The sequence below is a fragment of the Silurus aristotelis genome (assembly GCF_946808225.1).
Source record: "Silurus aristotelis genome assembly, chromosome: 20".
In the NCBI taxonomy this organism is placed as follows: Eukaryota; Metazoa; Chordata; class Actinopteri; order Siluriformes; family Siluridae; genus Silurus; species Silurus aristotelis.
In genome coordinates this window covers 13,150,095-13,171,229 of record NC_139593.1, presented here as the reverse complement: position 1 = coordinate 13,171,229, position 21,135 = coordinate 13,150,095, and the positions used below count along the sequence as shown (strand labels likewise).

Genomic DNA, 21,135 nt, shown 5'->3' with positions numbered 1-21,135 from the left:
GCACCTGTTTGAGGTCATTAGCTGCATAAAGACACCTGTCCACCCCATACAATCAGTAAGAATCCAACTACTAACATGGCCAAGACCAAAGAGCTGTCCAAAGACACTAGAGACAAAATTGAAATAAATAGTAAAAAAAATCATACATTGTGATTTCTGGATATTTTTTTTTAGATTATGTCTCTCACAGTGGACATGCACCTACGATGACAATTTCAGACCCCTCCATGATTTCTAAGTGGGAGAACTTGCAAAATAGCAGGGTGTTTAAATACTCACTTTCCTCACTGTGTATATATATATATATATATATATATATATATATATATATATATATATATATATATATATATGCATGCATTTATTTTCTGTTACCTCATTACAAAATCAATATAACAATTGCCTACAAATACATATCAAAATGCGATTTCCTGCAGAGTTTTAAATATAAAAAACTGAAACAAAGACTTTAAGACAACTGAACATTAACCAAGTCCATTGTTTTAATTTGCAGCAATATTTATTTAGTTTTAAACGTGAGGGAATTTAGAGCAAAATTTTTACAAATTATTAATTTGTACCAACGTAAAACACACACACACACAAAAAAAAATCCTTCACTGTGCACTATAATCTTAGACCATGCATGATGCACTTGTACCATGTAGCACACAGTCTTACATAATTACTTACAATGTTTATCTTTACATTAGTTACGTAGCATCACATAAACAGATCACTTTATATCACTGCACTGAAATAGTTTACACAGCAATTATAAAATCGCAAATTGTTTGTTCAAATTTTGGTATGTGCTTACGCAACATTTCTGCTCAATTGCTCACTAATTAAAGATATATTAAACCTTTCACAGTCTAAAGCCAGTTTTATAACTGCTAGTACATGGAGTATTAATAGCACACTATATTTGTTATAGCCAAGTAAGTACACACTATGTCTGTTCCAAATGTGTGCAAAGTGCATGGTTGAGACAAAATACCTCAATAACACTGGCCACTGTTATGTGCTAGAACAGTGGATGGGTCAAATCAAGCCTATTTAAAAAAAAAAAAACATTTAAATCAACATGTATATATTATAAATGTGTTGAACACGAAAAATGTCTAAAAAGTCCCTTTTACAAACAAAAAAAATAAACAAAAATGTATATTGACACAATTAACTAGTTGGCTTTGTTAAAAATGGTGTATCATGCTTATTCAGATTTTACATTTAGATCATTGGCTTTTTGATCAAATGCTTATTTGAAAGAAAAATTTTATATGAATTCATGAAAATATGAATATGAATCATTCACAACAAAGTATCTTAAGCACAATGGCTCCACACCCGAATAGTTAAAGAATAGTAAACTGAACAGCATCCTGATAGCTGACTTTATAGAATTGTTTTCTCCACAATTTGATCAACTGTCAATTTTCATTCACTAACCAGGTCTCGTATATTATCCATCAGCTAACAACTGTGAAGGTGGATGGCTTGCACATGCTTCCTTCAAAACTAAATGTTTCAAGCACCTCTTTAACCTGCTGTTCATGTTGCCTCAAAAAGCAGTGCAACACACTCTGAGAAAAGTGCTGTCTTTGATCTTCCACATACATGACCTCAAAAACACCCATGATTGTATAGCATTGCTGTGATCGCCAGCATCTTGTTTCTTGCAATCTTGTTTCACTTGACAGTCACATGACAATAATTATCTCAAGTTTTCTTAAGAGCAAATGACACCGGACACATCATTCTATAATAAAGTTCGATGTTGGGTTCATTTTAGTTTTCAGAAAGAGCTTATGTAGGTGTTATATAGTCCTACAATCATGCATAACAATTTTATTTGAGGCACAAATGGCATCAATTTTGGTTTGAGCACTGCAATATTCATTCTTCATCGATATTTAATTGTACTAGCACACATGGTACTGTTTAAGCTTACATCAGATTTTAAACATAGATTCGAACACAAACATACAAGCATTCTTGTACTTAATCACAAATAAATAACATCATGATCGTTTTTTTTTTTCTTTTAAGGAAGCCTAGTTCATAACCAGTAATCCATGAGATAAGTGCCTAAATAATTAACCATCGACAAAACAAACATGGCCTGCTGCAGATTATGTAACAATGTCTGGTTATTTGATTAGACAACAACTCAAAGGTTTTTGCAAACCGCTTTGCTGCTTCTCATCCAATATTCTCAGCATTGAAAGTGATGCATGTGCACAGTGCATTATAGGAAAGCACAGTCCCTTAGGTCAGAGACATCACTGTTTAGAAATACATTATAAATAATAGCCATCAGCTATCAGCAATGTCCTGTTACACAGACTGATGTTTGACGTTTCAGTAGAAACTCTTTTAAGAGTTTAGACAGAGTCTGAGCTTTTTCATCTTCCACAGTATTTTGGATTGGGCATCTCACAGCAAAAGAACAGTAACTGACAATTCTGTTCACCAACCATACAGAACCCAGTAAAGATAAAAAAAAAAAAAATAAATTTAAATGCCAAATACAGTCCATCTCAGTGCTTTCATTTCTTAGAGATACACTATATGGACAAAGGTTTTTGGACACATGACCATAATATTCATATGGAATTTCTGAACATCCTATTCCACATTTAGTCCTCATTTGCTATTATAATTAACTTCTGCTCTGCTTAGAAGATGTTCCACTGGTTTTTGAAGTCTACTTGTGGAGATTTTGTGAAGATTCCTAGGGTGCATTCAGCATTCCACTTCATCCCAAATGTGTTCAATAGGGCTGAGGTTGAGCGCTACTCAAGATCTTCCACTTCAACCCAGGTAAACTATATCATAATGGAGTTCACACTGGTACAGTGCATAGTAATTGTGAAAGAGATAGATGGAAATTTTAATGCTACCATATCCAAAGACATCCTATAAAAATGTGTGCCTCCAATATTGTGGTAAAAGTTTGAGGAAGAACCACATAGGCTGGAAAAGTCAGGTGTCCCAAAAATTTTGTCCACATATAATATACTGGTAAACTGCTATGGGCACAGTCTAATGCATGACATGACAAGTACTGAACCAAAATGAATAGCTACTACATGGCACAATTTAAAGTTGGTCAGATTTACAACACAGTCCGACAAACTCACTGAGCTACACATGGAAAATGTTATGATCTATATAGGATCGTAATAGAGGAGTAGCTACAGGAACCAGCTTGGGTCGGATGAAAGATGTTCAGGCTGCCAGATGTTCCTTCATAAGTACAACAGTGCTGTGCAATTTTAGAGGTGGCCACAAAGCGTTTTGTTCATAGAAATTGTTCCAGTCGCAGTGGCAACCAAGTACAAAAATTTCAAAATAAACTTTATTCTTTGTTTAGAGATCGTAGAGAGAGAGATGGTCGAGTTGTCCCCAGCTCCCTGGAGACTGACGCTGTAAACTTAGCAGCCACAGCTGGAATGTCCATTTTGGAACAATGTAATAGTGACGTTACAGTAGAGGACATACCTAAAATCCAGCGTTTTTCTCTCATTATTTAACATTGAAGATGATCCAGGAAGTCTACTTGTAACCTGTTCAAAGAAATATTGAAAAAAATATAAAAATTTGTTGGCAATAAATGAGGTGCATGCAAGAATTTTAGAAACAAAAACTTCAAGAAAATAAATTCAATAAACATTCAGGCCAACAACACAGAAAAGCAGTGCTTTAGAGAAATAATTAAAGCAGTGATTAAAGATAAAAGAAATATCCTGTTTTTTTTCCTGTCATTCTCCAAAGACAGATATTTGGAGAATGTTTATGCTTGTGGTTTTTGGTATGAGCTATCAGCAATACTATGTAGGATTTGAAAGCATGAGAAAACAAGATTGAGGAATATTTACATATAAAAAATGGTTACATAAGAGAATTTAAACAATATACTATAAGTAACACAATTTTTGTTCTTGGGTAGTAAATGTTCCTCAAACATATACAAAACGGCTTTTAATCCTCAAACTTAACTTCTATCAGCAGAACTTTTGTATTTTGAAATTTACCTGGCAGAATTAACATGTAATCAGGCTAAAGTTGCAAAAAAAACTGACTATAAAAGATTCCCAAAGTTTAACATTGCATTGTATTTTCATAAAGCAGCCCCCAAAAGTAGTCTTTAATCAAGTCCTTGTTATACTGTCTTTAAAAGTACTAGTCTATATATATATATATATGTATATAATAGTAAAAATGTTTGCCTTGCTCCCATGAGTATGTTCACAAGTTCTTTTTGAATTTTTCAATATGGTATGGTATAGACTTTGAAAGACATCCTGAACCATATAAATCACCAACTTTACTTCTTCACCACATAGTTTGGTGATTGCCTCGAAGCCCTAAACCACTGCTGTTTCAAGCTGCTTTTCCTTTCTGGAGAGCTTCTTGTGGAATTTCTTGCACTTTGGGTGCTTCTTTATGTGGCAAAGGCAGATGCTTTGACTTTTACCTCAGACAGCCTGGGAAAAAAGAGGTCTTGAAAGTTTCCAAGCAGATGAAACTAAACAGTTGGACTTAAGGCCTTTCTATTTATACTACTACAGTTTACATAATAGGAAAGTTTTAGAAGTCTGGAAATGTTTAGGAAAATAGATCTTGAATGTTCGCAATGTAACATTTTGAAATGTACCTATTATTTTTTTTTTCCACAGATTTCTACAATTATTATTATTGGTATTAATATGATCATTGTTATGAACAATGTTTTTATAATAATAATAATAATAAGTAGTAGTAGTAGTATTATAGCAGGCAAAGAACAATGGTCATAATATTTTTGATATTTTTTTGTTCTGAATTTAAGTAATACAAAAATTCAAATTTGTCCTGTTTACAAAAGCAAAGTTTGAGGGGATAATTTTTTTTTCCATTTTCTAAACTTCAGAGGTATAAGCAATTGGAAAAGAACACTAACAACCCAGCAACTCAAAAAAACTGTTACATAGTGCAATTTAGAAAGTGACAAATCCAGTTAATTTGTGATTCTCAATATTCTGTATATAAATGGTCAAGTTTTTTTTGTTAGCATTGTCCTTAAGGATTGTGTTCATAAGGCTATATAACATTTACAACCTTCACGGTAACAAACATCCGTAAAAAAACCCCAAAAAAACAGGATAATAAAAACTTCTATCAAGAGGCAAAAAAAAAAAGTTAAACTGCTTTAGTCCAAAACAAACGAGTCACAGTCAAGGTTGTTTAGTGCACTAAACTGCAAAAACATTAAGGCAGAACTGTCTGTAGTTCAATGACTCTAAACATCCATGGCTCCTGTAGCAGATCCTTTTTTGTGGCTAAACCAATAACAGGTTTTGATGGCAATTATTTTACAGAATGCAGCTCATCAGGTCAGAGAATAACCAGCACGACTAGAGGAGTCAGAAAGAGGAGTTTTCCCCAGACTTTCCTTAAATTTAAGGTCTGATTGGTGAATTACGACATGGTTTTATGAAGTAAGCCATTTAAGGGAGTAGCAGTGAGCAATGTGCAGTGGGTAAAGTTTTAGAGTGGTGTATTACAAAAAAGAAAAGAAAAAAAAAGATAAATGCAGGTCTTTATAACAGGAGACGCCTTTAGCCTTTATGTATTCTTTAGTTGTAAATTCTGTCGTCTGAAATTGCTAAACGAAACATTCAAATTGTACATAGTACGCATTCAGTGCTGCTTCGGCTTCAATCTGAAAAGGGGACATAGGTTATAAACTTGTAATTACATCGGTATCCGACCTCCGTCTCCGCATGTAATAAAGTGATTCTCCCATGCCTCAGGGTCCATCTATTATTAACAGCTAGCTAGCTATCTGCCAGTGATAAGTAATATTAATGAATTGTATAGTCAGTAATTTAGATTTAACAAGCAAATACATCTGTTTGACAGTAAATACTGTGCTTACAGCACAACTCAAAGATTTTCTTTACTTTTCTTTACAACTTTCTTTACTCCTAATGCATTGAGCAGCCTTTTGTAACTAACATCATGGGCTGAAATAAGGGTTAAGAAGACCTTCCTGACTTTCCCCAAGTTGAAAGTGCGTTTTCCTAGTCAGAGGCCGGAAATTCCGAATTACAAGCTTTAGCCAAACGCAGCAGAAGCACATGCACAGAAGATTGTTCACTCTCAGTGTCAAACACACACTGACCTGCAATGTATTTTGCTCCGATAAACATAAACATGCTACCCAGAATGTAAAAGCCCAGGGGGACACTATTGAAGATACTAGATTCCTCTGGAGATTGTCCAAACCCCAGGTCCAATTCATGCAATGTCAAAAAGAGAGAGAGACAGAGAGAGAGAGAGAGAGAAAGGAGACACATAAGCAACGACTGATTGGTTGAATCAAGCATCATCAGTAAAATTTTTGCATGCTCCTGCAGTCTCAAGCAGCTAATACCAGGATCTGGCTGGAAATTTAGCAATGAGTTTTACTGATTAAAAACATTTAGTTTGGACAGTTTTCTATACATATTTACTGAAAATTGGCGGGGCACCTACATTGCTTGTTTCATTTTATTTTGATTCAGTTCAAAGATTTAATGATTATAATTAGTTTCAATTTAATTTCCCAGGATAAATAATTAATCACACAAATGTTTACTTAGTAATTAGAATTAACAAACACATGACAACATGAGACCGGTGACTTTAAAAGGACTGCAACTTCCCATGCAAACTATCTGAAGTGTATGTTAATGATTAGATCATGTTATGGGACAGTTTATATCCAAAATGTTTATCCAAAATCTCTGCCAGATTGTGAAGAAAAAGAAACAAAAAAAAGTTACAAAAGGCACAAACCGTTTCCATTGTTGACTGGCTCTGTAGTCTCCCAGTTCATGGATCTCCGGACGGCTTTTTTCCAACGAGCATAACGGAATTCGCTTTCTAGTTTAAAAAGAGTAAAACACATTACTACACTATTATTACTACTTAAGTTAGCTAACTAAAAATTATGATAAAAAGAATCTAAAAATAAAAGGTGATTTGCCTAGACAAAGCCAAAACTTATTAAAAATGTTTTTCTTATTAATCCAATGGCTGGATCATTGTGACACTAGTGTATATGTTTGGTTTGTTTCTTATCTTCTTATTGTTTTCCCTTAATAATAAAAACCTTCATTTAAAAACTGCATGTTGTGTTCACTTGTGTAATCTTTTACTCATATTTAAATAAGTTTGATGAACTGAAACTGATTAAAGTGTGACAAACATGCAAAAAAATAAGTAATCAGGAAGGGGGCAAACACTTTTTCACACCACTGTATATACTAGACTTTAAAAAAGTACTTCCAAAGACAGTATAACAAGGATTTGATGTGTGATTCATTTAAACTCCCTGAAGTCTTGATTACACATTTCCTCCCTGTTTAACAGATATAAACGTGTGCTGATGCAGTCTTACCCTCTGGGTTGATCTGGGGTTCGAACTTCTCCGAGGTGACCTCAGTGAGGTCCTCAGGATTCAAACTCCACACTCGGACCCCCTCTGCTGCTCCTGCTGCCATGGCTGCTCCAAGAGCTGTCGTCTCCGGCATGGACGGCTTCACTGTGTGTACACGCAGAGTGTATTTAGAAAGAAAATCATATCAAAATATAATAAAGGCAACAGATGAGTCAGACAGCTGTAAAGATAATATGGACAAAACTGCACCCGAGGCCTCCTACATAAGTACCTGAGTTTGCGAATGCTCTTGTGGTTCAACGAGAAAAAAAATCTCCTCAACTACAGTTTAAAATCTAGTGGAACATCTTCCCAGACAATTGGAGGTTATTATAACAGCAAACTGGGACTGAATGTGGAATGGGATGTTCAAAAAGCACACACTAATCTTATGGTCAGATGTCCACAAACTTTTGCTCCATAAAGTGTAGATCAATAGACTTTACTGATCCTAGCATTAAGCTCACTCATCTGGAATTTCCCCTCTTTCACAGAGGTTTGTCTTTGATTTTCAAAACACCTGTAATATAGAAACTCCAGAAGAAGGTTTCAGTTTCATGACTTACCAACTGGAATGCAGAGAATATCTGCCTGGAGCTGCATGAGAAGTCTGTTGGAGGTCATGCCTCCATCCACCTGGAGCTGAGTCAGTGGAATCCCACTGTCCTGATTCATTGCATCTAAGATCTGAACCACAGACACGAGTCATCCATAGAGTTCTTCTCATAACAGTGTTCATATTCGTGGCTAAACATGACAGGAGAATTTATATATTTTTTTTTACACATGGACGATACCTCTCGTGTCTGAAAGCAGACTGCTTCAAGAGCAGCGAAGGCCAAGTGACTCTTGTTTGTGAACTGAGTTAACCCGCAGATGATTCTGTTTGGAGAAACAAAACCAAAAGGCAAATTTTACATTTATTCTAGTAAAAGAATTATAATATATAATAAAAAGGTATTAAATGTTTCATGCTTGCAAGGTTCAGTATGTTGATACCATAATCACAAGCTTATTTGAATTATTTAGAAACAGTAACTTGCCCTCTGGCGCTCGGTTCCCAATAGGGGGCGTAAAGACCTGAAAACGCAGGGACGAAGTAGCAGCCGTACGATGTTCCAACACCAGCCGCCAGTTTCTCTGTGGAAAAGAGAGACATTTCATAGTGCACTGCAGGACTAGGGTTAGAAAACTGCGTTTCCCTTCTATAACGCGCAATAATATTGTGTGTATTGTGTTAACAACATGGATATCGACTGAAAACTTTGCACATGTACTGCATATGTCATATGTTTATATTGCAAAATGTACACAATTTATATATGCACATGTATTCCTATTCTTTCCACAATTGTATTTTGTATCTTTTGTTTTCATTTATATCCATTATTATGAATGCCACAGGCTGCTGAAGAAATTGCAGAGAAAGAATTTCACTGTATGGTGTATTTATTAATTTGTCATTGACTCTGTTACGGTTTTTGGTTCGTTATTGCACCTCAAAATACATTTGCTCTTTTTAAATACCACTGAATCATTATCTCATATAATTTTCTCACATGATCTTATTTTCTTATTTTCTTATATCTTCCCATATTTTCTCTATTTTAATTTTTTACAGTCGCTTTTATCTAATGCGAAATTTTCTGCGCGGCCGATCGGGTTGACATTTCACTGCAAGCTGTATTCCGCATATATTTGTGACTCGTGAATCGTTAATATATTTTATCCCCTATCTATTTTTATTTCATCAGCTGATCACTCACCGAGCTCTGTGGAACTTTGGATAATCCCGAGGTTATCTTTTAACCAGCGCACCACCGCTCCTGCTATAGCAACCGAACCCTAAAGAACAATTATTCTAAAATCAGCCACTTGTGCACTGAAGGATATTGTTTCATTCACTTTCTTAAATTTTTTTTAAATGCATTAGATATGTAATAGGAAACATGCATTAAGGACAGAATCAAGAACGTTACCTCTAATGCGTAGCAGGCTGGCTGGTCTCGACCCAGTTTATATGCTATTGTAGTTAAGAGACCGTGATCTGAAATTACCGGCTGCAGAACAAAGTAAGAGAGAGATTAGAAAGAAAGAGTATATTAATCATCTACAAGTATCAGTGAATAAGAAACAAGGAATACCTTTTGTCCTGTGTTTCTGAGCAGGAAACAGCCAGTTCCGTAACTGATAAAGAACAGAGACATGGTTGAGAAAATACTCATCCTTCTTCATTCTCTCTTTAAAATAATTTCATTTCTGCTGATTTATAAGCATGTACAAATATAACCAGAACAACAAGCACACTTTTATTTTGGTTGTATTTCCCCAAATCATCTCTCTAATTATAAAACTGCTGAGATTGATTGGGGGGGATTATGCCAAACGTCTCACTGACCCTGGTCTCTTGGCTATGTGAATTTACAGGCTTTTTAATGCTTTGAAAAGACGTGTTAGTATACCAGTAAAAAAAAAAAAGAATGATAATTAAAAAAAGAAGAATGACCTCGAACATGGTCATCATGTACGAAGTCTACAAAAAGGTCTCAAAATCTAGCAATACTGAGCAACAACTGTTCAATGTACAGCTAATACACTCATAACTCACCTTTATATATTTAGTTTTAAAAAACGATTAACGTTTTAGTAATTGACAGTAGTAAACAGCCTAAAGTTTAAAGTTTGAGTTGCTGTTACCACTATGCTGATAATTTTTTCTAGCAGCATATCCCCAAATGTTGTATTCCTCGATTACCACAGAAATGACTCACGTCATACTTTTAACAAAAGTTACTTTGTGACGTGTCGGGTTTTATATTTGTACGTAAAAAGAACTGTAAATTACTTTGAAAGAAAAAACAACAACAACAAAAACACAATGCATTTGGGAAATATTTTTGAATCTGGAAAATTACTGTGGCATAAGAAGAATAAAACACACCTAAACCTGAAAATGATTAATTCTGGGGTTGTAAAAATATATGACACTATACTCTAGATTTCTAATAACAACATAAAATAGAGACACACTTGGGTTTTCTAAATCTCAAACATCTCCAGTACTTATAATGCAAATGCTTATAATAATGTGTACATACTGTCATATGATGTACAGCTGATATGAGTAAGCGTGTTAAAAAAAACAAAAAGGAGACGTACGTGTTTTTGGCCTGGCCTTCCTGAAAACACATCTGTCCCACAAGAGCGGCAGATTGGTCCCCAAGACACTTCAAGGAGAGAACACAAGTACTTCAGGCTGATATTAAATAGTAATACATATAACAACATATAAAGTCAAATGAACAAAAATATTTTATATATTTAACAACAAATATGATAAAAACAATCAATTTACCCCTGATATAGGAATACCAGTGAGGGGACCAGAGTTCTGTGAAAGCAAAAAGAAAATAAATATGACAACATAGTAAACTCAGGGTTACTTCCCTGCCAATTCATATTAAGGTCTGAATTTATCCCAGTGTTCTTCAGTAGAAGATGAAAAAAAAAGCTTCCACCACCACAAACTTTAAACCATTTTGATACTCCGTGATGGCTTTGTGATTTACTCATGCCATTATTCACCAGCTCCGTTTTTCCTTTTTCAAAAAAAATAAAAATTGTTTTTCGTGAAAAGAAAGAAATAACGATATGCATGCACAGATATGAAGGAGAGATCCACAGCACAGCCACTGGGTCAGAATGTGCCCTTGAAAAAGCAACAAAATCCTCAAGTGCTGTTTAGGGGAAAAAAATACAACTTTGAATGTAGTGGCTAATAGCAGGTGAAGGCATTCAGCCAGTGTGCCGCTTAACAAAAAAAATAAAAAATAAAATCACCCAGTACATTTCCAACAACCGGTTATATTCAGTTTATTAAAGAGAAATCTTGAGCCTGCCAGCAATGAAGACTCGTACTGGTCCAACAGTTCTGGTCAATATTGTTGTCGTGTGTATGATATAAATTATCCGTATTATTTTCACGTGTTGCAAACATCTGCACTTTCGAAATGAACTCAAACCTCGTTTCTGACTCAAACCTCTATATTCCATATACATTCCTCTAGATTTTTGCAATTTATATTTTTCCCACCAAAATTCTGACATACCAAAAATCTGCTTTTACGTATGCAAATTGTACTTTTTATTAAGTAAATTACATTTAACATTTTCATGGAGAGTTGATAAACACATTTCCCTAAATGTTCTATATGTAGCTACTTAAGTGAGCTATAAAATCTGAATAAATATCTTTTTTCTGTATAGTTGAACAAATATACTTTTTTTTTTAAAAACTAGGAAGTTCTGCGGATGATACAAATGATTTTTAAACAGCACCAGCATTTGAAGATTTGCTAAATTCCCTCCATGTCCTATACTGGGAGGATCTGGACAGTTTCATGTAGTCCAATATGTGGAACAAACTGGTTTTAAAGTTTATGAATTGTAGAAGTTTTTGTTATTATACTGTATTGTGGTAGTTTTCAGAAAAATAGCATAAAATATAAGGTAGTCGATGTAGTATTGTAAGATATTAATCAATCATTTTGACCAGAACTGCACCAGTTTAAATAATAAGATAAAGAAAGTGTTTATTTATTTATTTATTTTTTTGTGTACTCAGACTTCTGGACCCTTCTACAGCTGAGAGCTGAAATCAAGTCAGTGTAGTGTTCATGTTGGAAATGCACTGCTAGATGGAATGGTATAGCCAACTTGGGAAAGGGAAAAGACATAATTTTCCCCCAGAAATAACAATTTCGAAACCTACTCACCAGACTAGAACTGATTTTCTATCAGAAAGCCCAAGAGACGATAAGACACAAAGATTTGATTGTAATAAATAAAAAAACAAAAAATAACTTCCACATGGGAATTCATTACTAATCAAATAATAGACATTTAAATTTTTCAGTTTTTCATCACTGTGGATTACTTTTTTTAAGAATTAGGAAAATAATCAAAATCATAACGATATAGTTGCTTACGAATTACAACGAAAAATTACTTAACTGTGCTTTGGTGTCATTAATCTACACATCAGAACTTAAGAGGTTTCACATTGAAAAGAAATCGCGACTTATTTGAAAAAGAAAAAAAAAAACTATAGAAATTTTTACTTATTTCAATATTATTTACAATTTTGTGTAGATTAGGTTTGAAGAGAAGGGGGGGGGGGGGGGGGTAAATATTTACGGCACACTATAAAATGGCACCAAGTTGTTCCACTGATCTTACCATTAAACCGTAGATTTCTGAGGAGCTCCGCACTTTGGGCAGAATCTCCATTGGTATGCCAAAGTAGCTGAAACAAAATAATTCAAATTCAAAACAGTTTAACAAACAATTAAGTTGTAAAAATACTTCACATACTGTATTTTAGCATCAAACACAAATGTGGCATTCAATAACAGAAGCTGCATGTTTAAGTATGTGTGTGTGTGTGTGTGTGTGTGTGTGTGTGTGTGTGTGTGTGTGTGCATGCATATGGAGAAAGTCAAAGAGAGATTGTGTAAATTATATGCACATTTTTAATAGTAAATGCTGTTGATATTTATTTGTGCCTTTTTTATTTTTAAATGTTATATGAGCTCCATTAACCTTGTAAACCAAATGTAAAAGTAATTACTTGCAGAGGTCTGGATCCCAGTCCAGAGTGTGTATATTGAAGAGCATGGTCCTGCTTGCATTGGTCACATCTGTAACATGGACTCCTCCCTTCTTCCCACCGGTCAGGCACTGAGAAATAGCGAGTGCATGAAGGTTAGTTATTGTTTTACTGATATAATGAAAGATGGAAACACACTTTCCAATCAATATATCTATCTTTTTTTTTTTTTGGAACCTCTATGGTGTAGAATGGACTAAAAAGCAATACATGCCGTTAAGCATGCAGAACTTTATAAGTCTATATAAATGATTTACTACATTTATTTTTAATTCAGTTCCATTTTATTTTTAACAGTATATATCATCACTTAACAGCTTTACAGAAATACATACACTATATATACAAACATATTGGGACACCTGACTTTTCCAGGCTATGTGGTTCTTCCCCAAACTGGCATTATAGGATGCCTTTGGATGCGGTAGCATTACATTTTCTAGCACACTCAAACCTGTTCCAGCATGACAATACCCCAGTGCATAAAACCAGCTTAATGAAGATATGGTTTGGAGTGGAAGATCTTTAATGGCCTGCTATCAAGATCTGACCTTAACCCTATTAGACACCTTTGGGATGAATTGGAATGCTGACTGCACCCCAGACCTCCTCACCCTACATCAGTACCTGCCTTTACTAACACCCTTATGGCTGAATGAGCACAAATCTCCTCAACCAAAATATAGTGGAACATCTTCTCAGAAGAGTGGAGATTATTATTAAGCAAATGGGTACTACAAGGGCACACTTCTGTTCATATATTGGCAATTCAGGATCTCAGTTCTGAAATATTTTCAGTATATTTAATAAGCACACTAATTTTATTAGTGTTAGCTTTATGTTTGTTTCTAATGTTCTGCATAAACGTCTACATAACGTACCCATATCAGCCAGGAGTCGACGGTCCCGAACATTGCTGTGTGTGAAACCATGGCCTTGTGCACCTCCTCTACATTGTCCATTAACCAGCGCAGTTTTACCGCACTGAAGTACGTGCTGATGGGAAGACCGGTCTTGTGCTGCAGGAAAGAGATATAAAAGTAATAATAAGATTGATAAAGCACTTTTCTCTGGTTGACAGTAATAATGTAAAACATTGTACTGAAGTCTTAGACTCATGTAAAGAAAATGCTCTAAAGCTATTTGATGCCTTCAAGAATGGTGAGAATTTATCTACTACAGTATACGGAGCAGTCGTTTGTCATAAATTAAAATATGTCAACTTTCGGTGTGACGACTCTTTGCTTTTTAAAACGTGTCAGACTGCTATGTCTAAAGGTACACATGCCAACCAGTTACACAATGTGTACCTTTAGACTGCTATGTCTAAAGGTACACATGCCAACCAGTTACACAATGTGTACCTTTAGACTGCTATGTCTAAAGGTACACATGCCAACCAGTTACACAATGTGTACCTTTAGACTGCTATGTCTAAAGGTACACATTGTGTAACTGGTTGGAAACTGGTTACTGTGTTTCTTTTCGAGTCTCGAATCAGACAATATTTACACACCGTTTGACAGTCACACATGCTCCTGTTTTTTTGCAATCAATCTATAACAGCATTCATTGCCAATTTTCTTTTCAATCCACTGGAAAGTGGTTTATAAGGTAATAATGTTAATTTCTTAAATGGCAAACAAACATTTAGTCAGTAAGATTTCATATCTGTTGAGAACGCCATGTCCAGAACTTTTTACCCCAACAATGCAGTGATAAGAAAATGAACATCCAAAAATGAAATGCATTTGAAAAATGTTAGGGTGCTCAGAACTCCTGCGTAACACTGTGTGTCTGATTAATGATAAAGTGCAAGAAATGCACTCCAATAGCGCATGCTGTTAAATAAGCAGATACTGGAGATTTTTTCCCATAGATGTTAAATAAATGTCTCAATTGAGAACTCAAGAAAGAAAGAAAGCGTTATACTTGTCACCTATACTTTAAAGTACAGTGAAATTCTTTCTTCACATATCCCAGCTATGTCAGGAAGCTTGGGTCAGAGCACAGGATAAGCTATTATACAGTGCCTATGGAGCACAAAGGGTTAAGAGCCTTGCTCAGGGGCCCTGAAAGTAGCAGTTTGGCAATATTGGATCTTAAACCCAGAGCCTTAACCACTGAGCTACCACATCCCACTTAAATGTTTTTGCAGTGCCTATTATCTGACTTCGATCCAGACATAATTACAAAATGTATTATATCAAGCGCATTAACATGCAATGTCAAAATTATTCGTTTCTGACCAATCAGAAGCAAGAATGTGAAAGAACAAGTTGGAATAAAGTAATATGAAATATACAAAAATATTCTTGATCATTTTGAATCATTACGAACACTGTGTGTATTTATTCTCTCCTGGTGTGTGTTGAAAAGGCGAGTTCTTTCCAACTTTTTTCTCCGCGATAGAAAACGTCTGCTAAACCCAGCAATGGAAATACTATTTTTAAACATATTTTCCCCACAGGAAAAAAAAATCTTTTTAGTCTGTCCAGCTGTTTCATATCCTCATCTAAACATATCCTCCAAAGTATCACCTCTCACACTAATACCTCAAACACTTGTTTTTACCTTCAGGTGATTTTTGTTTCTGCCTGGTGTGTTGTTGATGAGTCTCTCCACAGTGGACTGGGTGCGAAGGTCCAGCCAAACTGCACAAATCAACACCAGTATTTAACATCACTGTACACCTCATAGCACCAAATCAAATCTTTTTTTTTTTTTTTTTTTAAGGCTATTCATTGATTATTTTAGCAAACCGATCTGATCTTACCAATCGCATTGTAGAGTGGCTCGCCTGTTTCTTTGTCCCAGACCAGTGTGGTTTCTCGCTGATTGGTCACGCCAATTGCTAAGGAGAAATTTTTTAAATGTCATTTATGAATTTGGTAATGAAAAAATATTTCATACAACATTCAACATACAAGCAAGATGGATAAGATGAGGGAAGGCTTTAATGTGAACTGAAAACAGGATTTTGAATTAATGGCCAAAAAAACCCCCACAACAGCTGCATCATGAGACGTGTGCACATGCAGTGAAAGTCAAGAGCTTTAGATCATTTCTTTAACAAAAGTCAGAAGAAGTGATAGAAATGTAGTCTTGGTCAAATTTGACCCCTAACCTGACCAACTGATTTGAATATTTTAACCAGCTGAACTCCTGGAAATTTTAAATACACTATAGTTTGCACAGAATGGTGCGAAAAACAAAAAACATCCAGTGAGTGGCAGTTCTGCAAGAAGGAAACGTGGTGCTGATGAGAGAAGAGGTAAAGAGGATGAACAACGGCGCACCAAAACTATACAGCGCGAGACGGGAAAAACTTTATCTGGCCTTTTTTTTTTTGTGAGTGCATTTTAACAGTTCAACAGTACAGTTGAAATAAAACTGTTTAACTACTTAGAAGCTACTTCTGATCATGTAAAAGCGATCACTTTGCACACCATGATTAAAAAAATGCATTATAATAATTATTATTATTGTTATAATTATTATGCATTCTAATAAAATTATAATAGTAGTAATCGTAAAACAATGTTAGAGAGAAAATATGAATAAAATCTGATTAAAGCTGATAAACTTGAAGAATTACAAATTTGGGAATGGCACAGCTATAAATATGACCAAAATTCCATGATATACTTATACAACCTATGATTTGAACCTATTTAAAAAATGTAGTATTTGTTATTACAAAACTGTGGAAACATCATGCTATCATTTGAACTTAAACATGTAGGCTGTACCGTTTTAAATATTATGTACACACTGATACAGCAAGTTAACAATGCAACTATTTCTAAATAAAAGTAAATACATAATTTGCAGCATACACATAAAAAAATCCCATAAAAAAAGACCCATGGAAAATACCCTTGATGTTGGAAATGTCGATGTTGAGCTGCGTGAGTTTCTCACAGGTTCGGTCCATGCACTCATACACAGATTTCAGGATTTCTTTGGGGTCCTCTTCCACCCAGCTGCAAAACAGAAATCAGCACACATGTCAGTGAACCCATGCTCTTAACGATATAACTGTAGTTTCTGTGATAAGCTGCAATTACTTGGATTACTCTGATTAAAGTAAGGCAAAAAGTCTGACAGCTACGGTGGTTGAGAAGTGCAAAACACTAACAAATCGGAAAACAAATTAACAAATTAGAAAACACTAACAAATCCGAAAACACGAATAATTCAGACAAAATGGAAAAGGTAGGTATAGTTTGTGATATTCAAGATATACAGGAAGTATTAAATCTTATAACTTTGTTTCTTGTACATGTGTAAATTTCTCCGCTTACTTTACTTTAAATAAAAGATAATAACAAAAGTAAACATTGACAAGCAAGGAGAAACTGTTCTACTTCCTGAAAATCTTAAATGACAGGTGTCTCGTCCAATGATCGGGAAATGTTGCATTTACAAACTATACCTACCTTTTCCGGTTTGTCTGAATTGTGTTTTCAGATTTGTTATTTTGTTTTCAGATTTGTTATTTTGTTTTCGCATTTGTTATTTTGTTTTCGCATTTGTTATTTTGTTTTCAGATTTGTTATTTTGTTTTCGCATTTGTTATTTTGTTTTCGCATTTGTTATTTTGTTTTCGCATTTGTTATTTTGTTTTCGCATTTGTTATTTTGTTTTTTATTTGTTATTTTGTTTTCGGATTTGTTATTTTGTTTTTTATTTGTTATTTTGTTTTCGGATTTGTTATTTTGTTTTCGCATTTGTTATTTTGTTTTTTATTTGTTATTTTGTTTTCGGATTTGTTATTTTGTTTTTTATTTGTTATTTTGTTTTTTATTTGTTATTTTGTTTTCGGATTTGTTATTTTGTTTTTTATTTGTTATTTTGTTTTCGGATTTGTTATTTTGTTTTCGGATTTGTTATTTTGTTTTCGGATTTGTTATTTTGTTTTCGGATTTGTTATTTTGTTTTTGCATCTGTTAGTGTTTTGCACTTCTCAGCCACTGTATACAGCTCTACGGAGGAAGCATTTTTTACCGATATGGTGATAACTAATACAAATAATAGCAACAACTACAGTTAAAGAACTCCTCTAACATCTGTTGAAGGTTGTTTACAGCTGTGTTTTGTCTCTGCAGTGCTGACACCAGATGCAGTGAGTTTCAGTGTGCCAATACTCACCCCTCTTTAGGGAAACTTTGCTGTATCTCGACCTGATGGTGACTGAGCAGCTCTGCAGTTTTTGCATTGAACACCTGCAGGAACAAGAAATTAAAAACACACATCACTGAATAATGTAAAAACAGTACATGTTAATCAGAATTTCAAATTTTTTTTTCTTCTCTTCTTTTTTCATTACAATCACTACTAAAACTTTCAAAACTTGTCAAGAAATGACCCGAATAGTTTTTCACAGTGTATCTTCTCTGTTACCCCCCCCATTGGTCAGGAGCCTCAGTCTTAGCAGTGTCAGATGAGATGCTGAAAGATCTCAGGAGGAGTGGGCGGTTCTTACTGCTGTGTTGTGTTCACTATGAATGGCGGCATTGACATGACCAGTGTGTCCTGCTAGCCCATGTGCTGTTGCATAATTGAATATATATATATATATATATATATATATATATATATATATATTCACGTTATCTAAATGCACAGCAGCATCTGGAATCTGTCCTGGAGTCCATTATTAAAATGGTTATATAACACCTAAGGAGGTCTAAAGGTCGGTGCTGGTTTTAAAGATGTCTACATGGATCAGGACTAAGCCTAACTAGAAAAAAACTAATGGCTGAAGCGTTAGTAATCAGACCCAGGCGTTGGTGCAGTGGTATGAGGTTCAGGGTATAGTATACTATCTGAACCAGTCTACATAGTTGTGTAGTCCTGCTGAACTGAGCTGAGCTTACACACCGACAAGGACACCCAGGACTCTCCGTGCCAAAAGAAGCCAAAGATTACACACAACACGCCATTACGAATACAGATCAGATACTCTATACTTACTAAGAATCGAGTGGAACTCGTGCCTTGATCGATTGCCCCTACCAGAGGCCCGAGCATGATCCTATCAGACGAGGCGGCCATCGTGCCATTCATTGGAGAATTCCAGCTAAAGAGTGCTCGCTTCAAATCTGACACAGCGTAACAGGCAGCACTGCGCATGCGTACAGCAACCGGCTGACGACACACACACACACACACACACACAAACACACAAAGGCGGAAGTATAAGGCGGGGCTATTCAAATGAGTTAGCTCCGGGTTTGGTCCCCAGCAGCCGAGTTCTCGAATCTGATTGGTCAGAAGGTGTTGCTTTAATATTGTAAAAAGATTGAATATTAATATACTGTTTTTTTTTTATATATAAAAACAGTGCATTATATAATATTAAGTGTTTATATGGTGAAGCTTTGCGTGTAAGAAAGTAAAACTGGACCCGTGGTCCTATAAATAGTGTTTAAACAACAGAGTTCTCCAATCTGATTGGTCAGAAAGTGTTGCTTTAATATTGTAAAAAGATTGAATATAAATATACAAATTTTTAGATAGTTACAGCGCATTATATAAAATTAGGTGTTTATATGGTGAAGCTTTGTGTGTAAAAAAGTAAAAACAGTTCCAGTGGTCCTATAAATTGTTTTTAAAGAGTAGGTGAGGAAACGATTATGTATAGCTGCTGTAAAAGCTGGTGGTAACAGATGTTTCACAGACATTATAAAATGACTATAAAACTCTTAGAAACAATGACAATAAACTGCACTATAAAAAAACACATCATATCTTAGATTATGTACTATATACACTGATCAGGCCTAATATTAACACCCCCCCCCCCCCCGCTGCCAAAACAGTCCTGAACCATTCACCCATTAACAACATTACCTTCTTCAGCAATCTGAGCATTAATTAAATAACCATTAATTCCTTAGCAGAAAAGTTGCAATTTGGTCATACAATGTGGTTGATGTTTATCTTGTGTCTGGTGAGAATTGAAGCGTCTAACATTGTTTGGCTGGTTGCTAAGGTAACCGAGGATGTGTGCATGGCACTTGGATGGTAGAGTAATTCTGTACGTCTATGCTAATAATAAATCGAACTTTTAAGTAAATTCTATTAGATTGTAGAAAGTGAAATAACAGGTTATAAATAATGTACTACAGCTTCAAATAGATTTAGAGATAATACCACGAGATGTGCAGGATGTGCAGTATTTGCAGGGGGTTGTGAGACTGTAGAGAGACGAGGGGCACTGTTTATTCTTTAACGTCACTCAGAAGAACGAGTAGTCTCATAGAGCGATTCATTCATTTTAGGTCGTTCTTGTATCACGTGACTCCCATAGAAGCTACACAATGCAGTTGATTCGTTTTTGGGGTTTTTTTTTGTTCTTTATCTTGACAATATTGTAACAATAATGATGGGAATCACGTGACAAAAGAGCCATAAGATATAAGAGAGAAGTTACTCATTTTGTTTTTTATAATTTGTCTTTAGCTGCAACAAGAAGGTGCAATTCAATGCTAGATAATGTGGGTTTTTTTGTTTTGTTTTTTTTGTTTACTAAATTATATTCAATCCTAATTCATCATGTGTTGTTGGTTTTAGATTAAAGTAGATATCCTCCACTTGCAAGTCAGTATACACGTTGTATTTTGTTTTTCAAAAATCTAAACACTTTCATTTCTAACAGCAAGTTTGTATATGTACAATATATAACTTTTGTGCTGTTGTACATACAATGTTCTCATCTCATATTGTTAATTTATACATCTCATACACACATCTTGCACATAACATAAAATAGTTTCTTATAGACCTTATATTTCTTTAGATTTTTATATATACTGTTTTATATATACTGTATATATATATATATATATATATATATATATATATATATATATATATTTGTGTGTGTGTGTGTGTGTGTGTATATATATATATATATATATATATATATATATATATATATATATATATATATATATATATACATATACATATATGTTAACTTGCACAG

At 34.6% G+C, this 21,135-nt stretch overlaps 1 protein-coding gene across 3 annotated transcripts; it reads right to left on the bottom strand.

Annotated features, from left to right (window-relative positions):
* Positions 1-1,898: 1,898 nt before the first annotated feature.
* On the bottom strand, positions 1,899-20,033 carry LOC310715716 (glycerol kinase). Of its 3 annotated transcripts, XM_083522362.1 has the most exons (22): positions 19,998-20,033; positions 19,119-19,292; positions 18,294-18,367; positions 17,019-17,125; positions 15,916-15,993; positions 15,714-15,793; positions 14,021-14,158; positions 13,101-13,210; positions 12,710-12,776; positions 12,247-12,264; positions 10,827-10,862; positions 10,631-10,698; positions 9,616-9,658; positions 9,451-9,531; positions 9,238-9,316; positions 8,515-8,611; positions 8,269-8,353; positions 8,038-8,158; positions 7,433-7,576; positions 6,829-6,915; positions 6,173-6,259; positions 1,899-3,572 (listed from the first exon to the last, which is right to left on the bottom strand). In XM_083522362.1, the coding sequence occupies exons 1-22, from the start codon at positions 20,016-20,018 to the stop codon at positions 3,562-3,564; spliced, it is 1,806 nt and encodes a 601-aa protein (XP_083378488.1). In that variant the 5' UTR covers positions 20,019-20,033; the 3' UTR covers positions 1,899-3,561. The 3 variants fall into 3 exon arrangements, with proteins under 3 accessions (XP_083378488.1, XP_083378489.1, XP_083378490.1); XM_083522363.1 differs by lacking the exon at positions 12,247-12,264; XM_083522364.1 differs by lacking the exons at positions 6,173-6,259; positions 12,247-12,264.
* Between the last annotated feature and the right edge of the window lie 1,102 nt (positions 20,034-21,135).

Bases quoted from the DNA above. Each gene is read 5' to 3' on its own strand.
- LOC310715716 (XM_083522362.1), bottom strand. From the start codon at position 20,018: ATGCTCAGATTGCTGAAGAAG. The intron at 15,794-15,915 runs GTAAGATCAGAT...TGATTTGTGCAG, and splicing joins GCCACTCTACAATGCGATTG to TTTGGCTGGACCTTCGCACC. The intron at 14,159-15,713 runs GTAAAAACAAGT...TCTTTCCTGCAG, and splicing joins GAAACAAAAATCACCTGAAG to CACAAGACCGGTCTTCCCAT.